Source organism: Peromyscus eremicus, chromosome 7 (genome assembly GCF_949786415.1).
Source record: "Peromyscus eremicus chromosome 7, PerEre_H2_v1, whole genome shotgun sequence".
Taxonomy (NCBI): domain Eukaryota; kingdom Metazoa; phylum Chordata; class Mammalia; order Rodentia; family Cricetidae; genus Peromyscus; species Peromyscus eremicus.
The window spans coordinates 93,530,176-93,556,218 of NC_081422.1; the positions used below are offsets into that span (position 1 = coordinate 93,530,176).

The 26,043-nt window shown below is 40.0% G+C and overlaps 3 protein-coding genes across 10 annotated transcripts in view; 1 reads left to right on the forward strand and 2 right to left on the reverse strand.

Moving 5' to 3' along the window:
- The window catches only part of Cep70 (centrosomal protein 70), a 69,159-nt gene extending 55,054 nt beyond the window's left edge, over positions 1–14,105 (forward strand). For all 7 annotated transcript variants that reach the window (XM_059268425.1, XM_059268427.1, XM_059268430.1 and 4 more), the window contains 6 exons: positions 4,760–4,930; positions 9,012–9,158; positions 9,261–9,429; positions 10,677–10,791; positions 12,136–12,215; positions 13,446–14,105. In XM_059268425.1, coding sequence (XP_059124408.1) covers positions 4,760–4,930; positions 9,012–9,158; positions 9,261–9,429; positions 10,677–10,791; positions 12,136–12,215; positions 13,446–13,507 — 744 coding nt within the window. In that variant the 3' untranslated portion in view covers positions 13,508–14,105. The remainder of the gene's footprint in view (positions 1–4,759; positions 4,931–9,011; positions 9,159–9,260; positions 9,430–10,676; positions 10,792–12,135; positions 12,216–13,445) is intronic.
- Positions 1–18,834, reverse strand: part of LOC131915305 (fas apoptotic inhibitory molecule 1-like) — an 88,156-nt gene extending 69,322 nt beyond the window's left edge. For both annotated transcript variants that reach the window (XM_059268436.1, XM_059268435.1), the window contains exon 1: positions 18,575–18,834. The gene's annotated coding sequence lies outside the window, so the exon portion shown is untranslated. The remainder of the gene's footprint in view (positions 1–18,574) is intronic.
- Positions 18,835–23,741: 4,907 nt separating this feature from the next.
- The window catches only part of Esyt3 (extended synaptotagmin 3), a 30,568-nt gene continuing 28,266 nt past the window's right edge, over positions 23,742–26,043 (reverse strand). Inside the window, exons 22-23 of the mRNA XM_059269080.1 lie at positions 25,853–25,902; positions 23,742–25,534 (exon numbers count right to left, since the gene is read on the reverse strand). Coding sequence (XP_059125063.1) covers positions 25,498–25,534; positions 25,853–25,902 — 87 coding nt within the window. The 3' untranslated portion in view covers positions 23,742–25,497. The remainder of the gene's footprint in view (positions 25,535–25,852; positions 25,903–26,043) is intronic.

The window sequence follows — 26,043 nt, forward strand, 5'->3', positions numbered from 1 at the left end:
CCTCCCTGGAGCTGTGGGTTGCAGTCTGGTTATCCTTTGCTTTACATCTCGTATCCACTTATGAGTGAGTACATACCATGTTTGTCTTTCTGAGTCTGGGTTACCTCACTCAGGATGATTTTTTTTCTAGCTCCATCCATTTGCCTGCAAACCTCATGATGTCAGGGTTTTTCTGTGTAGCTTCGCACCTTTCTTGGAACTCACTCTGTAGCTCAGGCTGGCCGTGAACTCACAGAGATCCATCTGCCTCTACCACCCAAGTGCTGGGATTAAAGGTGTGCACCACCACCACCCGGCTTCTCTGTCCTTTTTAATTTTTATTTTGTTTTGTTTGTGTTTTTTGAGACAAGATCTCACTATGTAGACAAGGCTGGCCTTGAACTTAGATCCACCTACCTCTGCCTCCTTAGTGCTGGGATTAAAGGCCTGTGCCACCCTTCCCTTTTTTTGTCCTTTAAAAAAAGTCCTAGCTTAATTAATTAACTTATTTCATCTTAACTTTTCCTGTTCTCTGATTACCTTTAGAATGCTTTAAACAACAATAACACAGGGAGTTATCAGAATCTGTGAACTCTGAATGACATGGAATTACTACTTCTCTTTTAAAAAGTTATCTCTGTGGGAATTGTTTTAAGTTACTTTATGGTTTCCCCATTGTAGCTAGAAGAGTTTCTCTCCAGCTCCCGCCAAGCCCTGCCATTCCTGGAGCCCACTTATAAAATAAACACACCGACCCTTATATTATTTAAACTGCTCAGCCATTAGCTCAGGCCTACCATTGTCTAGCTCTTATTCTTATACTAAGCCCATTCTTGTTAATCTATATGTCGCCGAGTGTTCTGTGGCTTTACCTGTTGCCTCTACATAATGCTCCCTGGACGGCAGCTGGTGTCTCCCCTCCCTGCCTTCCTGTCCTTTCCTTTCTCCTCTCTGTTAGTCCTGCCTATACTTCCTGCCTGGCTACTGGCCAATCATTGTTTTATTTATCAAACAATCATCCATAGCACCCCATTGTTACTATATCTTTTGCTGCCAATCATCAAAGAGGTAGTTAATTTATACAGGAGAATATAAATTGCCATCAATAAAAATTCTGTTAGGGGAATTAATTCTTCCATTAAAATCATGAGTTTATATATAATTGAAATGAAATACTGAAATATGTTTTCATGAAAACTAAAAGCCTTCTAAATAACCTCTGAAACCATATTACCAGGAGACACATTAGTTGCAGCTTGAAGTATGCACAGGACAGAAATTCAAGATCAAAATGCTCATCTCATCTTCATACTCTGTGTGTGTGTGTGTGTGTGTGTGTGTGTGTGTGTGTGTGTGTGTGTGTGTAGGCATTTATAGGTGCCAGGTGTACAGGTGGAGGTTAGAGAACAACTCGTGGGTGGGCCATGTGGGTCCTGGGGATGGAACTCAGCTTGGTGGTAAGCAAGTCAAGTCACTGGCCCTCATCTTCATACTTGATGACTGTTTCTTAAATAGGCTAGTCTTGATGTTGATAAATGGGAAATGACTTTTATTATGTGTTGTTTTGTTTTTTAAACATCATACAGGGCACATTTTGTTTATGAAAGGGTAGAGACAGGAGGGCAGGTAGTACCTAAACACAGGACATCTTGCAGAACCTGGAGCCTCATTAAAACACTTTCTAAAAGGTTCTGAAGTTATTTGAAGAGGTAAAATAAGGGAGAAAGCAAACAAGGCTGAAAGAATGATCTATCTTATCTGTCTTTGAGTGATACTTAATGTAGTACTCATCACATCTAGAGAGAGAGTCAAATAGTATACATAATAAGATATTAAAAATTCAGTTCAGCTATCAGTGATATTACCAGTTTTCTTGAGTGTGATAGTGGCACTAGATTGTGTAGACTATACCAGCTTTTAAGGGATGGATGCTTTACTATTTCAGGGTAGAGAATGGTGATAGCTGCATTTCCTGCCATTGGTTCAGCTGTAAAGAGTGAGCCAAGCTAGGAAAATGTTAGCAGCTACTGGATTTTATATGTCGGCTTGATTGGGCTATACATTGCCCAGATACTTGGTTAAACAGTGTGCCAGTGAGTGAATTGGTAGAAAATAGATTGTTCTCCTATGGTAGGTGTATTTCATCTAACCCCTTACAGAACAAAAGGGCCCAGGGGGCATTTCTAATGCATGCTTTTAACATACTTTGTTTGGTTTTGGTTAGTTCTCCTACCTTTAGATTTGAACCAAAATTTTAGACTTCTAGAGCTTTGGGACTACAGTTCTGGGTCTCCTCTCAAATTGCTGACTGATAGTCATGGGGTTCCATTAATTTCATGAGCCAATTCCTCATATGAAATCTTTTTTAAAAATATGCCCATCTCTCTCATATGTGTGTATTGCATTTGATCCTTCAAGAAATTACACAAGGTCCCCTTATATATACACACACACGAATACACTTTCAGTTGGTGTTGTTTCTCTGGGGAAGCCTAAAACACTGTTTAACATACACACTAAAGTTTTTGTTTGTTTAAGATGTTGGTTGTTGTTTGTTTAATTTTGTTTTGAGACAAAGTTTTACTATGTAGTCCTGGCTGGTTTGGAACTTGCTAGCCAAGCTGTACTTGAACTCCCAAAGATTCTCTTACCTCTGTCTCTGGAGTGCTATGATTAAAGGCATGTGCCACCATGCCTGGCTTATTTTAAATGTTTTATAATGAAAAGTTGGGCAGTTTAAAACAATCCATTCAAACCAGTAAAAAAGTATTCTAGCTTATTCATACCTAACCTGTTCTATGGTGTGGCCAAGGGGTGTGATCTGCTTGTTCTCATCACTCCATTGTTTCTTCTGGTGCCTACTAGTTTGGCATTTCAAGGAGTGGCAGTCAAGGGTAGATGGTGGGTGAGAAGAGAGTTTGAGGGTGCCTTTCTTTCTGGTGCTGCTGTATTATAGCGCCGGTGCCCTTGGTGGGGCTGACGTCCAAATACAGCCTCTGTTTTTCTTTCATGGAAGGTGTATGAGTGCATGTACCTGTTTAGTTTTCTCCTTTCTCCTAAATAGGGACCTTTAATAACACAGCATTTATTTTGTGGGCAGTGCATTTTACCACTGACTTCTTATGAACTCCTCTTCTCCCTTAGGTACTGTACTGCTGTGGTCCTCCAGCCATAGACAGTTTCTTTTTTATTTTCATGAAAGTAAAGCTTCTCTCTCTTGCAATGTTTTTAGTTGGCCTGAGTCTATTCTTACCCTATCACAAGAAAAAGGGGCAGATTTCTCTCGCTGTTCCTTTCTTCTTCTCCATTGTGGTGGTCACAGATGGCCCAGTTTATCTTTGCTGTGTGACAGACATCTTCTAAAATGTAGTGACTTACCCTTTAATAGTGTCATGCTTGGACAGTAGATAGTTCTGTTAATATTGGTCATAAGTTGATGGTGAATCATTAGAGCTCTTCTTGTAGCAGTTGAGTGAATTTTTGTCTCAGTGATGGGGATGGATGGGCCTGCGTAGTTCTGTCTGAACTTGGCCACGTGGCCGCAGCAGAGTGTAAACAGTGATGTAGACTACTTAAGAACTTTCCCCTGCTTTGGCCAGTTGTGGTGGTGCACACCTTTAATCTCAGCATTCAGGAGACATAGGCAGGTGGAACTCTGTGTGTTCCAGGCCAGCCAGAGCTGTTAATAATGTCTCAAAATCCTGTCTTGAAAAAAACAAACAAACAAAAAAAAAAAAAACTAAACAAACTTTTTTAAAGACCCAAACTGACATGGCATTCTTTTCAGTAAATTCTGTGGATCAAAGCAAGACCTAAGACCAGCCCAGATTCAGAGGGTAAAAAAAATCTCTACATTTTGATGGGAGAAACTGCAAGTCACGGTGCAAAGATACAACAAAGCAAGGACAAGAAATAGCTGCAGTCCTTTTTATAAATAACCTCACCGTGTGCATACATGTATCTAAATGTGATGTGAATGTCATGAAATTGCCCTGTGATCTTCTGAAGCTCAGGTAGCATCAATCCCTGCGTCTTTCAGTTCACCTACTACCTTTCTAACATTTGGTGTTGCTGAAAAGAGACTGTCTCCTTGCTTTGATTCATAACTTGGAGAAGAGTATTATTTTTTCAATTAATTGATATTACTAGATGAGTTTATAATAGACGTGAAATGTTGAAACACTTAAAAACAAATACGAAACAAAAACTTCCTTATTAACAAACATCAGAAGTCAGATTCTCAGAGCACCTGTCTGCTGTAGCTTGCTCTGGGCAGGCAGGAAAAGCAGTGTTTCCTCCCAGCCCTAAAAACTCTGTGCAGACACTCTCAGAGAGTCCTGTCTCGGGGATTTATAGCGTTTGTTAAGAACTATTGGACTGGCTGGCCAGGACTTCTCTATAGAATGTGTGGGGCTTAATTAGTAACTATCTTTACTTTAAATTTCAACTGAAATTGTGAAACAAATAGAAAGCTCCCCTTAATACCATACTTAGCTTAAATATGAGGAGACAGAAATAGGGAAACATTGAGACTTAGATAAGGATGTCTAGACTGTGTGGATTATAATTATTGTGTGTGGATTATAATAGATGGTAGCTGCTTTCAAACCTAAATTATTAAAAATTTATTTAGTTTTCCTTAGAATTTGTACATCTATGCTAATGAGATTGCATTACCACAATATTTATGAATGTCTGAAAGTGATGTGCACTCCTGTTTCACGTACCTCACTGTGTCAGACTCAGACATTTGAACTACAAGTACTGTCCATGTTTACAGGTGCTGTGCAGCATCAATTCAATTATTCACAATCCTCGAGCTCCAATAATTATTTATAAACAGAGCAAGGGAGGAGCCCAAAACTTCAATAAAGATATGGTTCAAGATTGTGGATTTGAACATCTCGTTCCTATAATAGAAATGTGGGCAGATGAACTGACATCCTTAAAGGTAAGTGGTTGAATATTCTTTACACGTTTTGAAAATGTTGAACCTGGCTTTTGTTGTTCTTTAACTATAAAGCTAACAATACTTTTCTAAAATTGGAGTATTGATGCTTACATATTTCGTTCTGTTTTGTTTTCGAGACAGAGTCTCATTGTGTAGTCCTGGCTGGACTGGAACTCTATAGAGCAGGCTGGCTTTGAACTCACAGATATCCACCTGCTTCTGCCACCTGAGTGCTGTAATTAAAGGTGTGCACTACTGTGCCCGGCCTTACATATTTTCATCCTGTGAGTTTGTTGTTATTGTCAAGCTTGCCTCCTCTAAAGTTCCACCGTAGAAAACTTTTAGACTTCCCTCGTTGAGAATCTGTGGTGGATCCCTGTTTGTGCGTCTCGGCTTGTCCACATCCCTCCATCTCCCTCCTGCTGACACCTGTGCTCACACCTGAACTCACACCTGCGCTCACACCTGCGCTGACACCTGCGCTTACACCTGTGCTCACACCTGCGCTCACACCTGCGCTGCACACTTTCTGACCGCGGCACATGCTCAAATGCAGTGTCTCATCCTTATTTTCATCTTAACTGGGAATATTTTTCCTGTCTTCACATTTTATTTTTCTTTCTCAGAACTGAGTTTATTTCTGTGTTTGTCTAATTGCTGGAGAAGGTGATAGTCAACAAGCAACCAGTAAATTAAATGTATTCACATTTGGTTTATAGATCATTGTATATTCTTTATTGTGTAACTTGAGTTTATTACATTTTTCTTGATTGGTTTATTGAGAAGTGATTTGCTATAAAGCTAATAGTATTGCATTTCTGTGCCTTTTAAACTTTAGATTTTTTTTTTTTTAGTAACTAATATCATACAAAATTCTGCTATAGTTAATGAAGATATGATTTAGTGACAGCATTTGTCAGCATTTTGTCCTAATACCCAAAGAACCTTGTTAAGAACAAGTGACCTTCTTGGGAACAAAAAGTTTTATTTGTTCCTATATGCCTCAAAGATCTTCATGATACATTAGTACTCAATTAATATTTATTCAAATTATCCAGAATAATTATAGTCCCAGTCACCTAGAGGTGGGTTTTTTGTTTATTTGTTTTGTTGTTAGTCTTTTTTTAATACTTTATTATTATGTATACTAGTAATATATTAACTATATTATTAGTATACATAATTAATAATATTAATTATAATATATTAATTATATTATAACAATTAGTAATATATTAATAAATTTCTTTTTTTAGTTTCTCGAGACAGGGTTTTTCCGTGTAACTGCCATGGCTGTCCTGGAACTCATTTTGTAGACCAGGCTGGCCTTGAACTCATGGAGATCTGCCTGCCTCTACCTCCTGAGTGCTGGGGTTCAAGGCGTGCGCCACCACACCTTTTTAAATTTATAGAATCATATCTGTATACAACTCATGAAAGAATCTTGACAGTCAGCCTAACTTTTATTTCCCTTTTTCTTTAGGGCTCAGACAAAGCTACATAATATATAAGCATTTTTGATTGGATGACAGTGCTAGATTAATTACTATTTTATATGCCTGAATTTCTCTAGTTTGTTTCTCAGAAAAGGGTGAAATAGAGATGACTTGTGGAAACCGTGGCGTTTCCCACTCACTGCTTGGCCGTGAGTTCTCTCTGCAGAAGATAATAGTGCTAACCACTTTTCTCATTCTCAGAGGAGTTAGAATAGAAACAGCCCTTTCCTTTCCAACGGAAGGGAAAGATTAGATGAGAAAGTGACAAAGGAAGAACCAAGTTAATAGACACAGTTATTCTATGTGTGAGATAATAAGGAAAGTGTTACAAAAATGTGAACATAAAATCAGACCAATTGAGAGACAAAAATATGACATTTTAAATAACTATGCAGTATAACTATGTCATAAAGATGGACACCTGTGGTGAAGTACAAGTCAATGATATGGATGACTTGTACTCCAGGAGATATCTGGTAGAAAGGAGATCACTCTGATTACAGCCCCCACAAAGGCTTAGAAGAGTGCTGAGTTCTTGCTACTATGTAGTTTGCTGAATAGGAGGAGAAGGCAAGAAATTAGAATGTTGTAAGGACACTTGAGGCAATTGGCTAGAATTAGTTTCTTCTGCCATTAAAGTAGTTCATGGCCTTTAGTGGTGTTTCTAATATTTACAATACAGATTCAGGAGCCATCTTAGAAAGTGTGTGCAGTCCTTTGATGCCTCTATGGAGAGTTCTTTATAATGTAGAACTTTCTAGTTGGGATAGACATCTCCCCAGTTAATATTTTTTCCCTTAGGTCTGATTCATGACTTAAAAGAGAACCATGCATTTGGGAGATGAATAGAAAAGAGAAATGTAGCAATTAATATTATAGAATCCTACATGTTTGCCTATTTATTTTTTGAGACAGGCCTCATTATACAAGTTTGGCTGGCCTGGAACTCACATGTAGACCAGGCTGACCTTAAATTCACAGAAGTCTACCTGCTTCTGCCTCCCGATTCTGGGATTAAAGGCATGTTTCACTAAGCCTGGTCTTATTATATGTTTTATTTTCAATTAATATATAACCATACACATGTGTGAGGGATAGTATATGTATTTCAACATATACAGTGAGTAGGGTCAGTGTTAAAAACATCAAAAATTTTCGTCTGTCTAAAAATAGTTAATTTTTGTGAGCTTTAATTACCCTGCTGTGGTATAGAACATCACAAATTATTTCTCTTATCCAACTGCACCCTGTGACTGTTACCCATCCTGTCTCCATTCCTTTTTACTCAAACCCTTCTCAGGCTTTGGGAACCACTATGAGACTAACCTTTGAAACTTTGACCTATAAGTAAGAACGTGGTATTTATGTCTATTTTATTTCACTTAACATAATGTCTTTTAGTTCTGTCCATGTTGCATTAAATGACAGATGTCATTCTTTTTATGGTTGATATTCATTGTATACATGTACATGTTTGTATGCACACATACATACACTATTTCTTTTTAGCCATTCATCTATCATTAGACACCTACATTGATCTCATATCTTGGCAATTCTGAATAGTGCTTCAGTAAACATGTGAGAGCTGGCATTTTTTTTGACGTATTATAGTTTCATTTTATTTGGATACATTCCCAGATGTAGGATTGTTAGGCTATGTGGCAGTTTTATCTTTAGTTTTTTGAGGAACCTCTATGTACTGTTTTACATAATGGCTGTATGACTTTCATTCCCATCAATAATAAATACAGGGGATTCTCAAAAGAAGTCAGTCACACATGGCCACTTGTAAAATTTCATTTACATGAAATGCCAAGTGTAGGCAAATCCAGAGCAGCAGGAAGTGGATTAGTAGTTATAGAGACTGGAGGAGACTAGAAAAGGACTTTGAGTGGGTGTGGGGTTTCTTTTTTTTATTTTTAAAATGTTTACTGTGTATGAACATTTCCCTGCAAATGTGTTTGTGTGCCACATGCATGTCTGGTTCCTGTGTAGGTCAGAAGAGGGTGTCAGATCCTCTGGAACTGGAGTTGTGAATGGTTGTGAACCATCATGTGGGTACTGGGAACTGAACCTGGCTCCTCTGAAGACCAACAAGTGCCCTTACTGCTGAGCCATCTCTTCAGCCCTGGGTGTGGGAGTTCTTCTTTGAAGATGGATAGGTTCTGAAATTAGACAGTGGTGGTGTTTGTACCACTGTGAAAAGATGAAAACCATCAAACTATGTACTAGTAAAGGTGAATATTTTGGTATGTAAATTTCATCTCAAATGTGCTACAAAAATATTTAAAACCTAGGCTAAGGATATGGCTCAATGGTAAAGTATTTGCCTTGCATTTATGAGGGTGGGCCTGGGCTATCTCCAGCACTGATAAAAATAATTTTAAAAAACAATGTAACTGCTTAGATAACATTATTGCTTAAAGCATTCAGACTTGTTTTAAATTGACAATGGTATTAAAATATACTGATAATGGTTATATAGCTATGTATTTTTAGACCACCTTGATTACTATGTTATTAGTGTTACAGTACAAATTATTTTATAAACAATAATGCACGTGCTTTCTTTTGTTGTAAAGGGTTTGTATAAGTCCTTAAAAACGCTGTCAGCAGAACTGGTACCTTGGCATAATTTAAAGAAACCGGATGAAAATGAAGGTGTCAAAGTAGAAGATCTGTTGTTTATGGTAGATACCATGCTGGAAGAGGTTGAAAACAAGAAGGAGGTAACACTGATACTTATATTACTGTTCCCATCTTAAAGGCTTATATTAAATATTTAATATTATTTCAAGTTGTGAACTATCTTTTTCACCTTCTCCTTATAGAGCAGCAACATGCCAAACTTTCAAACTTTGCAAGCTATTGTTTCTCACTTCCAAAAGCTATTTGATGTACAGTCTTTAAATGGAGTCTACCCCCGAATGAATGAAGTGTATACCAGGCTTGGAGAAATGAACAACGCTGTGAGAAACCTCCAGGAGCTCTTAGAATTAGGTGATGACCCTTGCCATTTTTAGCACTGATTTAAGAACTATTCCTGATAAATTAACAAAAATTAGGTGTGGGTTTTGTTTGTCTTGTTGTGACAGTGTTGCCTTACTTTTACTGTAGCCAAAGCTGACCTTGAACTCCTGATCTTTGCCCTATACCTCCCAAGAGCTCAGGTTGCTGGTGTGCACCACCACACCCCACAAAAGTCCGTTTGATTGAAAAGCAAAACAGTAACATCAAACCCACAAAAAAACGGGGGTCGGGATGTAACCAAGTTGGTAGAGTGCTTGCCTAGCATGCATGAACTCTGGGTTTGATTCTCAATACTTCATAAAACAGGGCATGGTGGTGCACATATAGAATCCTTGCACTCAGTAGATGGAGGCAGGAGGATTAGAAGTTCAAGGTCAGGGTCTGGAGAGATGGCCCAGTAGTTAAGAGCACTTGCTGTGAAATTTTTAGGACTGGAGTTCATGTTCCAGCACCCCTATAACAAGCCAGACACCTCCCAAATCCCTGTAACTCCACACAGAGTTACAGAATCTAACACCCTTTTCTGGTTTCCATGTGTGCAAAAGTACTCGCACACACATACATACATGCATATACTCATACATACACATGTGCAAATCTTTTTTTTTTTTTTTCAAAACAGGGTTTTTCTATGTAACTGCCCTGGCTGTCCTGGAACTTCTGTGTACACCAGGCTAACCTCAAACTCAGAGATCCACCTGCCATTTACCTTCCAAATGCTGGGATTAAAAGTGTGTGCCATCACTGCCTAGCAAATCTTTTACTAAAAGTTCAAGGCCCCGGCTTAAAACAACAAACCCCAGGGTTGGGAAATGCCTCAGTGGTTAAGAATACATTCTTTGTAATCATGAGTACCAGACTTATGATCCCAAGCCAGACATTCCACAACACCTGTTACCCCAGCTCTGAGGAGAATGGAGACAGAATTACTTTCCAGCCCAGCTAAGAAAATGTGAACTCCAGGCTCAAGGAGATAGTGTGTCTTAAAGAAATAGCCAAAGGGTGATAGAGCGAATACCCACTGCTTTCTTCTGGCCTCTGCCTTTTCAGAGGTGCACACACCCATATAAACGTGTGTAAACTAATAAAAATCAATCTTAACTCCTTTCCCCCACCAAAAATAGAATTAGTAACAAGTAGGAAATGTTAAATGAGTGTAATGATTTTGGAAAGTCTTTTTTTTTTTAATATCCTGTGTTTTCATTTCTCTTTTGCAGACAGTTCATCCTCATTGTGTGTGGTGGTCAGCACAGTTGGGAAATTGTGTAAGATAATTAATGAGGATGTGAATAAGCAGGTTAAACAAGTATTAGGACCTGACGACCTACAAAGGTATTTGTTAGAAATGTATCTAATATGCTTGAAGTGGTGAAAAGTAAAGACTTTCAAAGTTTTACAAATTACTTATCAGGAGTGACAATTTTTTTTTTTTTTTTTTTTTGAGACAGGGTCTGGGTGTCCTGAAACTCTGTATAGACCAGGGTGGCCTTGAACACAAAGAGATCTGCCTGACTCTGCCTCCAGAGTGCTGGGATTAAAAGTGTGTGCCACTATGCCTTCTAAAAATAACTTTATAACCTTAAAGAGTCATACACCCTTGGAGATGAAGAAAATGTCACATGTACTCAAGATAAAAATTGTTGAGGCCTATAAACTCATCTAGGGCAGTTGAGAACTCTAGCAGAAACTCACTCCCAGGGGACGTTATATGTAGAGAAATTTCAATCTTTATAATCAATTCTTGAGTTGGATTATAACCTATAATCTGTTTCTGGGACACTACCAAAACTACTGAGTAATTACTAACCATAATTTTTTGTTTAGATATAAATATTAAGAATTTTTAAAAGACTGGGCACCACTAATATAAAATGTAATATTTAAAAATATATATATTATGGGGCTAAGGTAGATATAGAGCTCAGTGGTAGAGATTGTGTTTACCATGCATGAAACTCTGGCTCTCTCTCCAATAACTCCTACTCCAAAATAACCCCCGAGACATTGTAGCTTTCAGCAACTTTTTTTAATTTGATACTGCAAAATATAGGGAAACACACACACACATCATCATCATCATCATCATCATCCATATATTCTGAAATTTTCCCTGGAAGAACCCTTATATAATCTGGCAGTTGAGTCTTTCCATATTTTTTTTATTTTTTTAAAGATTTATTTATTGTGTATACAGTTATACAGTGTTCTACCTGCATGTCAGAAGAGGATATCAGATTTCATTATAGATGGTTGTGAGCCACCATGTGGTTGCTGGAAATTGAACCTCTTGAAGAACAACCAGTGATCTTAACCTCTGAGCTCTCTCTCCAGCCTGATTCTTTTCGTATTTAATGCTTTTCACTATTGGTCTTTCCTCTCCTTTTCACTCTTTTACTGACCACTGGTACTTAATGTTTAATAGCATACTGGGTAGAGAAGGCTATTTTTAGCAAATGTTCTAAATAAGATGCTTTTAAAAAAAATTGGAAAATGGTATTAGATGAATTAAGATCTTAAAAACAAAGGATTACTGTAATTGAACATTAAGTTTATATTCAATTTAGCAGGACAGTTTCTTCTCACTTTGAAAATGTTCTGTTTACAGCTACCTGTTAACAATCAAATGCAAAAAACCTAAATTGGAAACTTTTGTAAACTGTGTCTTTTTTTAAACAGCATTATCAACAAATTAGAAGAACATGAGGAGTTTTTTCCAGCGTTTCAAGCTTTTACTAATGATCTTCTTGAAATCTTAGGTAAGACCTGTTGATGGGGGCTGAATTTTTCATCTTAAGAGGTCAATGGGTATGACAGAAGGGTGTTCATTAGATACTGGGTTCATATTTACCCAGTATCTTAGGTGTTTGGTGGAAGTGACTAGAAAGTGTTAACTGCTTTGCAAGAAAAGTTGGTTAGGATTAATTCACAGAATAGAAAAAGACAGCCTATAAAGAGATAGGAACTATCTTTTTCTTTTCTTATTAAATATTTTATTTATGTGTATGAGTATTTGCCTGCATGTATGTATGGACAACTGCCTGTGGAGGCCAGAAGAGGTGGCCAGATCTCCTGGAACTAGAGTTACAGACAGTTATGTCTTGTTGGTGCTGGGCACTGAACGCAGGTCCTCTTACAAGTGCAGCAAGTGCTTTTAACTGCTGAGTCATCTCTCTTCAGCCCTATGAGTCTATCTTGTTTTGGGACCTTCTCATGAGAAATGGCATGATTCTGTGAGACTCTTGGCTCTGTCATTGTCTATAAACAATGGCCAAACAAAATAAGCTAGGAAAATGCAGACTCTGCCACTTGGAATCTGTTAGTAGGGATGGTATCTGGATAAGGGAAAGTACTTGCTTCCTCAGTGAGCAGGAGCTTTAGAAAGTGAATTCTGGCTTAGGCTCACTGAAATCTGATACCTTAGAAGAAAAGTCAAACTCAGGAAGAAGCCACTGAAGAACCTGAACTGCTTTGTCTGAAAATGCAGACCAGGATAAGCCATGTCCCTGAGCTTTGTTCTGGAGTACCACACACCTCTCACTGAACGGATCTCCCAAAAGAAGGCCTGAGAACACTCCACTCTGAAACTAAATCAAGAAGGAACACTGTGTTCCTTAAGAAGAAATCAATTCCCAAATCCTCAGGTGGAGGGCGCATGTTGGGACCCATGTTGGCTTACCCATGTAGCTGTGCAGATTTAAGAGGTACCAAGGGATCATAAACCTGGCCAACTGGATGCATTTTCTTGACTGTGCTGCTGATAAAATGAGTGCCAGAGTCGAGGGGACATGACAGATCCCTACAAAACACCGGTATGAAGGAGGCACTGGTCATCTGCTGTGCTTGGAGAAGACTCCATGTGCGCCAGAGCGCTTACTGCTATTGCTGCCCTAGGGTTCAAATTCTGCCTGTATAGACTTCCTTATTTTTATGAACTTTCAATAGAGAAAAAAAATCACTCTTTATAACTCTTACTTTTTCTATTACAGAAATTGATGACTTGGATGCCATTGTACCTGCTGTAAAGAAATTAAAAGTACTTTCATACTGAAAACAAATCAAATCATTTTTACTGTGTAAATTGTATTCTTAACATTTTAAGTATTTGAAAGGACTGATCCTGAAACAAGATTCTAAAATGTATCAGCTCTCAGAATTCATCCTCTTACCACTGGGTCATTCTCAATCCCTATAATTTTTATTTTTTGATTATTTAATAGAAAGTAACTGTTAAGTTATTAAAATAGTAGATTAACTTTAGATCCCTTAATCATTTCCTAAGTAATGCTTGAATGTTTTAAAATGTAATGGTTATTTTAAGGAGAGATTGTATATAACAAAAGAGACTCAGGGAGAGATTGCAAATTATAGAAAGTTGCATTTAAGTTCAAGGTTTAATTGCTTTCTAAGCCCAACCAATAGGAAGCCACTGCTTTCCAGGCAAATATTAATGGACATATTAAGATACCTTTCAAAGCAGAAAGAAAAAATGTTGTCTTTGTATTAAGATAGGAAGTTAATCATGAGGTAAAATAGATGATTAGGTAGATATCTTTTAGAGAAAATGTGTCTTTATTTGCAATACTGATGTAATGTACTTTTATGAATAAATAAAATCACAAATAAAATTGTTGTAAAGAATTTCCAAATGTAAGTGTTCTTAGTGACTTACTTGTATTGCTCATAAATAATGAGTCATATTATCTTCCAAGGCTGAGACTTCCTTGGGCCATGGATTCCTCCTTACTGCATTTTACATTAGAGTCCTATTCTTACTGCTTTCTGCTTATTCTCTATGCTCTATATTCAGTATGGTGGGGTAGGGAGCAGTGTAGATGTAACCAACCGTCTTACTAAATAAGAAACACAGAACCAATGCAAAGAAGAAAGCCAAGAGATCAGAGCTAAGAGCCTTACCCGCCTGCTGCAGCTAGCCTCTTCAGCCAAGAGACCTCTCCGAAAGAGACCTACTTCCTGTCTGTTTGTCTTTATATAGACTTTCTGGTCTGCCTTCTCATTGGTTGTAAACCCAACCACATGACTGCCTCGTCACTGTCTGTCTGTACAGACCTCCAGGTCTTCTATGGTTGGTATTGAGATTAAAGGCATGTGTCTCCAATGCTGGCTGTATCCTTGACCACACAGAGATCTACCTAGCTCTGCCTACCAAGTGCTGGGATTAAAGGCGTGTGCCACCACCGCCACGCTCTTGCTATGGCTCTAATAGCTCTGACCCCCGGGCAACTTTATTTATTAACATACAATTAAAATCACATTTCAGTACAAATAAAATATCACCATAGAGCAGTGTTCTGTATGACATCCATGAACACAAGCTACTCTAGGCTACCCTGTGTCCTCTTTTAAAAATGCCATTCTTACTGGTTGATATGACTTATTATTTCTAGGAAGCAGCATGCTAGTATGGAGAGTGCCAAAAAACAGGTATTCAGATCCCTTTGACGACATAAAATAATACCTTAGGTTCTTTCTTACTTTAGAATTCTTTGCTTTGTTAACCTGTAGTTAAATTTCTAAATACTAACCCAGTGGTTCTCAATCTTCCTAATGCTGTGACTCTAATACAGTTCCTCATGTTGTGGTGACCCCCAACCATAAAATTATTTTCATTGCTACTTCACAACTATAATTTTGCTACTGTTATGAATCATAATGCAATTATCTGTGTTTGTTGATGGTCTTAGGCAACCCCATGAAAGGGTTATTTAACCCCCAAAGGGGTTGTGACTCACAGATTGAGAAACCACTGTAACTAACCCATAATCTGTAGAATGTTTTGATGGGTTTGTTAGAAAAAGCATTTGGTTATTCATTCTGAATTAATAAAATTACACTTAAGAAATTTCTGTGAGGAGGTTTGGAAGTCTTTTTAAAAAATTTTAAAGGATTTACTTTTATTTTTTTTAAAGTGTGTTTGTGTGTGCGCGTTTGTGTGTGCATGTGTGCACATGCACATGTATGTGTTGAGTGCAGATGCCCTTGGAATCCATAAAGGGGTGCTGGATCCCCTGGAGCTGGAGTTACCCGCAGTTGTGAACAGCTCAGTGTGGGTACTAGGAACTGAACTCTGGTCTGAACTATCTTTCTAGCCCAAAGGCTGGAAGTCTTGACAATGTGTGTAATGTGTATGTGTGTGCATTCACATGTTTGAGATGGTTGTCCTGTATTCCAGGTTGGCTTGCACCTGCTATAGCCAAAGCTAACTTTGAACTCCTGGACCTCTTTGCACCACTACCAAGTGCTAATATTATAAGCATGTGCCACCACACCTGACCTTAGCAATATTTGGGACTAAAAGAAGAGATATAATTAAAAGTTTATAACGGGGCTAGAGAGATGGCTCAGCAGTTAAGAGTGCTTATTCTTGCAGAGGATCCTAGTTTGGTGCCCAGCACCCATGTTGGGTGACTCACAACTGCCTGCACCTCTAGCTCTAAGGGGGTCCAGTGCCTCCTGCCTCAGGCCTCTATGGGCACCTGTACTCATAAAAAATTGAAAAGATTATTAATCTAAATTGTGGTGGCTAGCTTTAATCTCACAGTTAACTCTTAGTTTATAACAGAAGTTTTTAAATCCTTTTCCAGAGGACAGGAGGGTTTTGGAGGCGACTTGAGGGCCATGAAGGACAGTCATACTAATGCAAATAGTTTTAGACCCTTGTTATCATGTCTACCTTTATTCAATTTTAATTGTTTAAAACTATAAAAGTACTACAGTTGTTTCTGGTTTATATGCAGAACTATCTAAATATAAGCATTCAAAACATACTTGTTTGAAGACAGTTTTGATGTATAATTAGCATAAGAACTGTGCGTGCAGTGTAAAATTTGTAAGTCCTGGTGCATATTGCAGTATTTGTATTTGCAGTGCTGCGGTGGTCTGAATGAGAGCCTCCACCATAGGCCTAGCTATCTGAACACTTGACCCCTAGTTGGTGTCACTGTTTCAGGAGGTTGGGGAACCTCTGGGAGGTGGAGCCTTACTGGAGGAAGTGCACCACTGGCAGGCTTTGAGTATTTATAATCTTGTTCCTTTCCTGTTCATTCTCTCTGCTTGTGCTTGCATTTTATGATGTGAACTCACAACATCCTGCCTCTTGCCACCATGACTGCTGCTGGCTGCTGTGCTTCCCCAGCACATGGTTTCTCTGTGTAGTTTTGGTGCCTGTCCTGGATCTCGCTCTGTAGACCAGGCTGCCTTGAACTCACAGAGATCCGCCTGGCTCTGCCTCCTGAGTGCTAGAATTAAAGGTGTGCGCCACCGCCACCACCACCACCGCCCGCCTTGAGCTCATTTTCTAAGTACATATAAATATAATTGATACATTATCTTAATATCCCTCTTTATTGCTATTCATGTTCACTGTCTTGAATGTAATTTTGTTTTTTTTGTTTTCATCTATTATTATTATTATTATTATTATTATTATTATTATTATTATTATAGTTTTGTTTTGTTTGAGACAGGAACTCACTAGGTAGTCCTGACTGGCTTGGAACTCAGAGAGATCTACCAGCATCTGTCTCTTGAGTGCTGGGATTAAAGACGTGCACTACCGTGCCTGGCTTTGTTCATTTTTAAATTCACTTTTTAGTGTGTTATGTATGTATGTGTGTGCACACACATGTGCCACAATATGCATGTGGAGGTCGGAGGACAGCGTGCTGTCAGTTCTCTCGTTCCACCATGTGGGTCTGGGTACCGAACTCAGCCTTTACCACCTGAGCCATCTCGACAGCCTGATTTTTATCTTAATAGCAACTAATTATTTTATTGTACCAACTTTTAAAATATGTACAAATTATACTACCAAGTGTAATTAAGTGGTTATAAAGTAACACCCATGTAACAACCAAGAAATAGAGCAGGTGGATGGCTATCTCACACCACCTAAGTTCCTAGAGGTCACTGTCATCCTGACTTTTTTGTTGTTGTTTTGTTTTGGTCTTTTTTGAGACAGGGTTTCTCTGTGTAGCTTTGCACCTTTCCTGGAACTCACTCTGTAGACCAGGCTGGCCTCGAACTCACAGAGATCCACCTGGCTCTGCCTCCCGAGTGCTGGGATTAAAGGCATGCACCACCACTGCCCGGCCTGACTTTTTTTTTTTTTTTTAATAATTGATTTGTTTTTATGTGCATCAGTGTTTTGCCTGTGTGTGTCTGTGTGAGGGTCCTCTGGAACTGGAGTTACAGACTGTTGTGAGCTGCCAAGTGGGTGCTGGGAACTGAACCTGGGTCCTCTGGAAGAGCAGTCAGTGCTCTTAACCACTGAGCTACCTCTCTAGCCCCCATCCTGACTTTTATGTCATTCACTTCCTTAGTTTTTTTTTTAAAGAATTGGGGGATTTTCATGAGCATGCCTGAACCAATATATTTGCCTCTTTTTATAAAAATGTAACTATAGCATCCATGCTATTTTTAATGTTCCTTTTGTTCAATGTTATGATTGTGCTGGGCATCCATGTATGTTAGGTCTAAGCCATTTGTTGACATTGCTTTAGCGTATTCACCTTTCTGCTGTGCTGAGGATTGGCATTGGAGTGGTTTCTAGGTCTTGGCTATGGTGAACTGTGCTGCTGTCAGCACGTGTCCTTATACACACATACAAGTTTTCTAGCATGTATATCCCCAACCAAAAATGCTGGATCTCAGTGGCAATTGCTCCTGTGTACATAGAAAAAAAAATCAGTATCTACTCTGAACTCTATACAGCTCCAAATTAGGGCTGCATGCTTTCTTGTTCTCGTTGGTGTGAAGAGGGGAAGTCCCTGAACTGGGTTAATTAATCAGTGAGATACACTCGGTTTAAAAGGAGGGGGAATATATGTCATCTACTTTAAAAGCTAATGGTAAGGCAAAGGCATGCAGACTCAGAGGAATGCCTCGTCCCTTTACCATAAAGGAATGTGCTGTTCATCCTAGGCCCACGCCCTACGCTGCTGCTTTCATGTCATCAGTTTCTGAGTGGTGGAGCAGGAGAGTGGTTCAGGAACTTCCTGTGAGCACTGAGTGAATGATTTAAGTTTTCAAATTCCCTTCAAAAATACTTGAGACAAACCAAGTACTGTACTGTATGGTACCCAACCCTTTGACTCACCCTGATTATTCTGAGGAGGGAAGAGAAGGGATGTTGGCAGTGGAGGGCCTCCTCACTTTCTTCCACAGCTCTTGTGTACTGTGTTGGACTTGGTGGCTGCAATGACCCATGGCCAGGCTGAAGAACAGCACAGAAGTTCCCAGTGGACATCTGGCCTGGGGCTAATTGAAAAATGGGGCTCAAGGAATCCTGAAGATCAGCCGGAGAGGCATCTGGGATGGCTCTCTTCTGACCACTGGTACCTGGTAACCCAGAACCAAATGTCATGGGGTATGGAACTCTGGGTATCTGGGGGAGATTCTCATGCTGGCATCTATCCCACTCTGATGTCATAGACCTTGCCATTCATCAGTACAAAGTAAGTGATGTTGAGGCTTAACATGCTTTCCTACTCCAAAGTCTCCTTCCTCAGCAGGGTGCCGTCTAATCCTCTCGGCACAGTGTCCAGCACTCTTAAGTGCCTGGTGCATCTCAAACCTCTGAAGCTTCCCTTGATGTCAGCTGTGCATCACAGGAGTCACTGCCTTCTTGAGGTCCTCTTACACCTTGCATAGCAGCTTATTCCCTGGCCATTCCAGCAATTCCCTACTATTTATTTCTTCTCATATTCCTTCTGCCTCTCAGGTAGCTGACTGTGTCCCAAACTGTCTACAAAATCTTGACAACCTCCTCAGTCCAGGATGATTTTTATCAGGATGAACCATCACTGGCAGCTGACGACAGGCTTTCTTTAGTTGACTATTGGATGCTATGGCTTCAACCCCCTGCAAATGGGAAGAGTTTAGTTCATCCTCAGGAACCTCAGCCATGATCAAGAATCAAACCATTTATTCTCCAAGTGGGCTGGCAATAGCACCCACTAGCTTATGTGTGTGTTACCCTGCTGCTGAGTCTTCTACCTGACCAAAAGCAGCTCCAGCCAATGCCACTCAACTAACCTTACAGCTTGCTATCACTCTGCAGAGGTAAGCAATGCTGAAAGGCTGAAGAATCCAGCCTAACTAGTCATCTATCCCTACTGAAACTACCAATGGAACTATAGACAACCCCAAAAGAGTCAGAGCCAGGAACAGAAAAGTACCCACATCCTAAGAAAATGGGTGAGTAGCCTTGCTTCACAGTAAAAGTCTTTGCTTAGAAATTGAAATCGTACATGTATAAATGAAATGGTCACAGGTCTCACATATTCAGTCAGCCACTAGAAGCCTGCCTGTCCAAGCTGACACAGTTCCTCTGCTCTCTACAGTCCCAGGCCTCTGCACTTAGCTGCCTGATTTGGTTTCTAGCCTAGCTGATGTCAAATGAGAACCTGAGATGTCTGTCTATCCTTCTGTGTATCCTCGTTGGTTGGAAAGTGGTAACTGTTCTGGGAAGCAGTTTCCTTTCTACTAGACCTGTGAAAAATCACTAGGGAATTTTGGAAGTGCCTTCCAACTCTTCATCTTCCCACAAGGCTTGAACAATATGAGGGCAAACACTGCTAGAAGAGCCACCTTCTCAGAATGAGGCTCTCCAGGGGTTCCATGCCATCTATAAGCAGATGGAATGGAAAGAAAAAGTGTTCTTATCTGCCTGGTACCCAGCTTCATTCTCTTGAGAGTTCTTGGTCTACTGACTTGTACTGATCAGCATTCTCACCTCTGTGTGGTCGGGACTGCTTGCAGGCCATGACTTGGTCCTGTGGGGTCTGTATGTACGTATGGCCAGAGTGCTCTGGGAGGATCCAATCAGAAGCAGCCTCTGCTGAGTCCATGTCCAGAATGAAAGGCCATGATGTGCTTTTTTTTGCAAGGCGACTTCTTGTGGGTTGTACGTCACAGATGTATGTTTGGATGCTTAACAGAGGTGGAAACTCCTCCATGACCAGCACTCAAGCCTGGAGCTCCCTTGGCTCTGCCTTCCCTCACTTAGAAATTATCTTTTCAGTTTTGATTTCATTTTCTAATTGCTGAGAGCTACAGGTGATTTAAAAATATTTGTATTCAGCAATCTTGCTAAAAACATTCTGGTCAGTTCTAGAATTCTAGACCTTTGGATTATTTTAGATTTTACATGCATGATATCCTCTGCACTTGTGGGCCGATTTTCTAGACTATATATATACACCCATCCAGAATGTCTGAGTTGTAGGGAAGGTGTTGTGTGTAACTACTTGAGCTACATAATGTACAACTTGAGGCAGCACCATTTTTGTGGATAACAATGTGAATGGAGACTTTACTGATTTTTCAGTTACCAACATTAAATATAAAAGTGGTTTGTGTTACACAATTGCTTCTTCCTTGCCTCACAACATAGGCTGCAATGTGGTTGAATAGAAGCATCCTTTTCTTAACATGTTTGCTACAGTTCATATAAATAGAATAGAAAGTTTTCTTGGGCACATCCTTTTTGCTTTATTGTCTTTGTTTTAAGTGGTTCCTGTTAAAGCAACATATATAGCTGTGCTTTTATTTCAAATATTGTTTCCTAGTCTAGATGTTAACGCTGTGCTTTGTTGTGTTACAAATGAGTCTTCTGACCATCCCTTCTATTATGTTTTTCTGCATAGCCCTCTCTCCTTGTTGGGAAGTGGTTAATTTTTCTTCACAAAATCTTCACTACTGATTTGGAAGTTTCATATTTCAATTGTGTTTTGGTTGCTTTATTTTTTTGGTCATCATAAGATTTTGAATATATACTTTGTTATCCAATAGACAGAAGTCACATTGTACGTGAAAAATTAATATAAGAATTGCTAACTAATAAAAAGTGTTTACTACTAAAAGGGGAAGTGGTGACGGAAGACTCTTAAGGGCACTGAGCAACTTGAAAACTTGAGAGAGCAGATACTACCTCCAGAGCTAAGGGAGAGCCGACAAGCAAGGAGCTCAGAAACATAGCTAAGCTGGGTTGACTCAGACCTCAGGGGCAGCTGCCACAGCACTACTCCGTCCACTTAGCTAGGAAACTTAAGATGGCAGACTGTTGCTAACACAGAGGGCCATGGCTGTGGTGGCAGAACCTGAGAGCATGGGCTACCAGTAAATTATGTCCATAAACTCTTCAGCTGAAGAACACTGCTCGTCAGAAGAAAAGCTTGCTATTGCAGTAGCCCTCCATTGCCCTCTGTTGTTCAAGTCCAGCATCAGTGCTACTTTAGAGATGATTTGAGGCTGAAAGGTAGAAATACCTGACTTGACCACCCTCACATTGAGAACTCATCCTCTTAGGCTCTGCTCCCACAGCCAAGGCCTGTGTCAGCAACAGCCTGCCAGATAGCCATGTATGCGTATATTTTAAGATGTATTTCTAACTGTGTATACATGGAAGTTGGGTGTGTGTGTATGTGTGTGTGTGTGTGTGTGTGTAGGTGAGTCTAGTAGAGAGAGGGTGTCAGATCCTCTAGACCAGTGGTCCTCAACCTTCCTAATGCTATGACCCTTTAATACAGTTCCTCATGTGCTGACCCCAGCCATAAAGTTATTTTCATTGCTACTTCAGAAGTGTAATTTTTCAACTGTTATGAATTGTCATATAAATATCTGTGTTTTCTGATGGTCTTAGGTGACCCCTGTGAAAGGGTCACTTGTCCCCAAAAGGGTTGTGACCCATATGTTGAGAGCCACTGCTCTAGAGTTTATAGAGCCACCTGGGAGCTCTGGTCTCTGTAAGATTGTGCTCTTACTGCTGAGCCATCTCTCCAGCCCTAGTTTTATATTTTTGTTTGGTTTTTGAGACAAGGTTTTTCTGTGTAGCCCTGCCAATCCTGGAACTTGCTTATAGACAAGACTGTCCTTGAACTCAGAGATCCACCTGCCTCTGTCTCCTAAATTGTTGGATTAAAGATGTACGCTGTCATGCCTGGCTCTATTTTTAAATTTTACTATATCTGTAGTTTTTCCCATGAGGACTTGAATACTTTGTCAGCCTAATGGTATGTTGTCCTTGCTGATACCTTGTGACCATCATTCAGTTTGATATTCCCTAAGCTTCATGTCTGTTAATAGCAAGCATAAGTGTGAGTTTTGTGCTTGGTTATCAAGGCTCCACAGGGTTGCAAGTTCTAAACCAATTTTCTAGTTTTGGGGTGTTTTTACACCAGCTTGACTGTCAGACTCTACACTCTAATAGCAGAGATTAGCTGTTCTTCATGCTGCTGCTAACTGGTCCTTGTCCTCACATGGTGCCTCTCCTCTGATGCATACTAAATTTGCTTTTCATGCTGTAACCTCCTTTAACTCCTGCACACTGCTTCAGTTTTTCTCTTTATATCATCACTAGAAACTTTACCTGTGACACTTTTAAATGAACCCTGTTCATTGTTTAACTAGGTGTACTTGTTTGAGAATGTCCCCCATAGCCTTAGATGTTTAAACTCTTGGCCACCAGTTGGTGGCGCTGTTTGGCAGGTTTAGGAGGTGCAGCCTTGTTGAAGAAAGTACTTCACTGGGATCCAGCTTTGAGAGCTTAAGGCCTCAACCTACTTATAGTTCATTGTTTCTGGTTTGTGCTTTCAGTCCAAAAGTTGAACTCTTAGCTTCTTATTCCTGCAGCCCTGCTGCAGCTTGTCATTATAGAACCCTCTAGAACCATTAGCTAAAACGAACTCTTCTTTAAATTGCTTCAGTCATGGTGGTTTAATACAGCAACAGAAAAGTAAGGAATATACCAGTTCTTCATGGGCTTGAGGGATGGTAGGTTTTCCCCCATCTGCCACCATCAGTTTTGGGGTGACTAATATTTATATGATACATTATTTTTGGTGCTTTTCCATTCTATTTAGGGAGAAATAACAATGTCATCATGAGGTAAGGTGGGTATCTTTTATTGTGAAAATTTGTTATTTAAAATAGAAATATCAGGCTGAGGAGTTGGCTCAGTCATAAAAGTGTTTGTGTTGCAAATACAAGGATCTGAGTTTGAGCCTCAGACCTCAATGTTAATAAACAATAATAATGATAATAAAAATAATAAAAAAAGGTATGGTGGTGCATCTTGTGTTCCCAGCACTGAGGAGGTTGGAGATTTGGATCCCTAGGGTTCACTAGCCAGCCAGTCTAGCCTACTGGATGAGTTCCTGGCCAGTGAGAGATCCTATCTCAAAGGAAAAAAGGAGGAGGGGCATCCTGTAGTCCCTCTTTTCACACACATAACACACACACACCCTAGAAATATCTGCAAAACTTTATTATTCATCAAGTAGTCTATGGTTCAATTGAGATAGAAACTAAAACATACATTGTAGTTGCTTAGCATGTGACCTAGTAGAGAGCTTGTAAACACCACCAAGAATTGTTAAAATGAAAGTGCTACACAGGAAGAGGCCATTGCAGTATGTTATTGGAAAAGACGACACAGTATCTGGACTGCTCTGTTCTCAGGATGCTGCTGAACACACATCTGCACAGCAGCAGCAGAAACCAAAGACCAGGCTAGCTCACAGGCTAGCTCATACTTGATAGGTGAGCTAGAGCTATGAATATTACACGCTATAATAAATAACAAATAACCTACAAGTTAGAGTGAACAAACACTACTGTTTCCTTCGTTGAGGCAGAATCCTGCTATTTAACCCAGGTAGGCCAGCCTCAGCCTCCCAAGTGCTAGGAATGTAAGTGTAAGCCACCATACCCAGTTGGAATGTTGCCGGTTTTGTTTTGTTTTGAGACATGGTCTTACTTTGTAGCCTTGGCTAGCATGAAACTCACTCTGTAGACCAGGCTAGCCTCAAACTCATGGAGGTCCACCTGCCTCTGCCTCCCAATGCTGGGACGAAAGGCGTGCGCCACCACACCCAGCTCTGTTGCTGATCTTTAGATCATCAGAGAAGAGCCTGTGAGGTGGCTTAGTGGGTGAAGGCGCTTTGCTGCAGGCCCGACCAGACCTCTGTGAAGGTGTTAGAACCAACTCTGTCACAGTTTCCTGTAACCACCACACGTGTGCCGAGATACATGTGGCCCCCTGCTTACATCATACACAGAATAATAATAAATAGAAAAGAAAGGCATCATTGAAGACAACAGGAACACGGCAGGGAGTGTTGCCTGAGTGGGTGAAAGATGAGGGTGTGACCTTGACAGTCACCCAAGAAACAGAGAACAAAAAGTCTGCTCTTACAAACTGAAATGTGTAAAAGGCACTTTTTAAATATGCAACTTACATTATTTTCCTTTTAACATGTATATTTGGGCGACCCAGCCATCTCTTAGAACAGCAGGTCTAAGTTTAAAGTTGTCTAAGAGAAATACAGAAAGCCCCCTTTTCTCCTAGAAATTGACTGTTCTGTGGCCTGCAGCACCCAGATTTCAGCTGTAGACCTGGGTTTGTGGCTAGGCTTCAATTTCCCAGAGGTTTGTCCCTAGGCCTTCCCAGAGTATTTAACTTGGGATACTTAAAGATATCACTCTAACATTGTTGCCCCTAGAAAATACACTGTAGCTTCAAGTCAGAACCAGGGGCAAACGTCTAGGCTTACAAGCACCACAGGCAGCAGCTAGAAGGGCTTTGGCAGTGTTAAATCTGGGCAGTTTTGAGTTTGGTCACTTTTTATTTCCACAAAAGAGTGCCTTCCTTTGGTAAGAACTGCCCAGGATGCAGGTAGATGCTCTAAGAACAGCTACCCCAACCCTGGGATGGAGACAGGGCACTTTTCTTGCATACCTTCTGGCAAGCTCTAAATGAGATGTGAACAATTACTTATCAAGGTGAAAAAGTCAGTCACTACTGAAGTTTTGGTACCTCATTAGATACAAATACCATGATTTCTTTTTGGATTTGAACTAATCAAATTAACAGAAATAGTTCTTTCTTTTACATGATCCTTGCTTTACTACCCAGTCATGCAGTCCACACAACATACACTCCCATCAAATGTATGTTCTTATTTCAATAACAAAATACACACATACACTCTCTAACATATTGGTGATAACAGCTCATTGTCAGCTTCTGGGCTGTCCATCTGGAGTCAGCTCGTACCTGTAAGACAGTCGGGTTTGGACTTCTGTTAGTAATGAGAATGTGCAGCTGCAATAAGACAAGCAGCATGGTCTCCATGGAGACGGCAGAACCAACTGTCTGGGAATTGCTGGTCAGGATTAATTCTGCAGTTACAGAGGGCTTCAGGCAGACCTGTACAGTACGTAATACCCAAGGAAAGGGGTCACTCTGTCTCCTTCTGTTGGAAACCAGAGCATCTGAAACAATCCTGAAAGGGAGAGAGGGCTGGAGACCAGGGCAGCTGCCTGAGATCGCGTCCTCCCATAGTTCATGGTGATAATGAAAAGGCACACTTACCACTGTGAAAAGCCCTTAATCAGATCTTCTTTTGATAAGTCAATCAGTACCTAAACAATCACAAATATTAGCACCATGTTAAATGGGAACACTCGGGTAAACTGGGCTGAGTGTGAAAGGTCTCAGCTTTCAGCAGGGTATTATTTTTTTTTAATGTATCCTTTGAGAAATACACACACACACACACACAC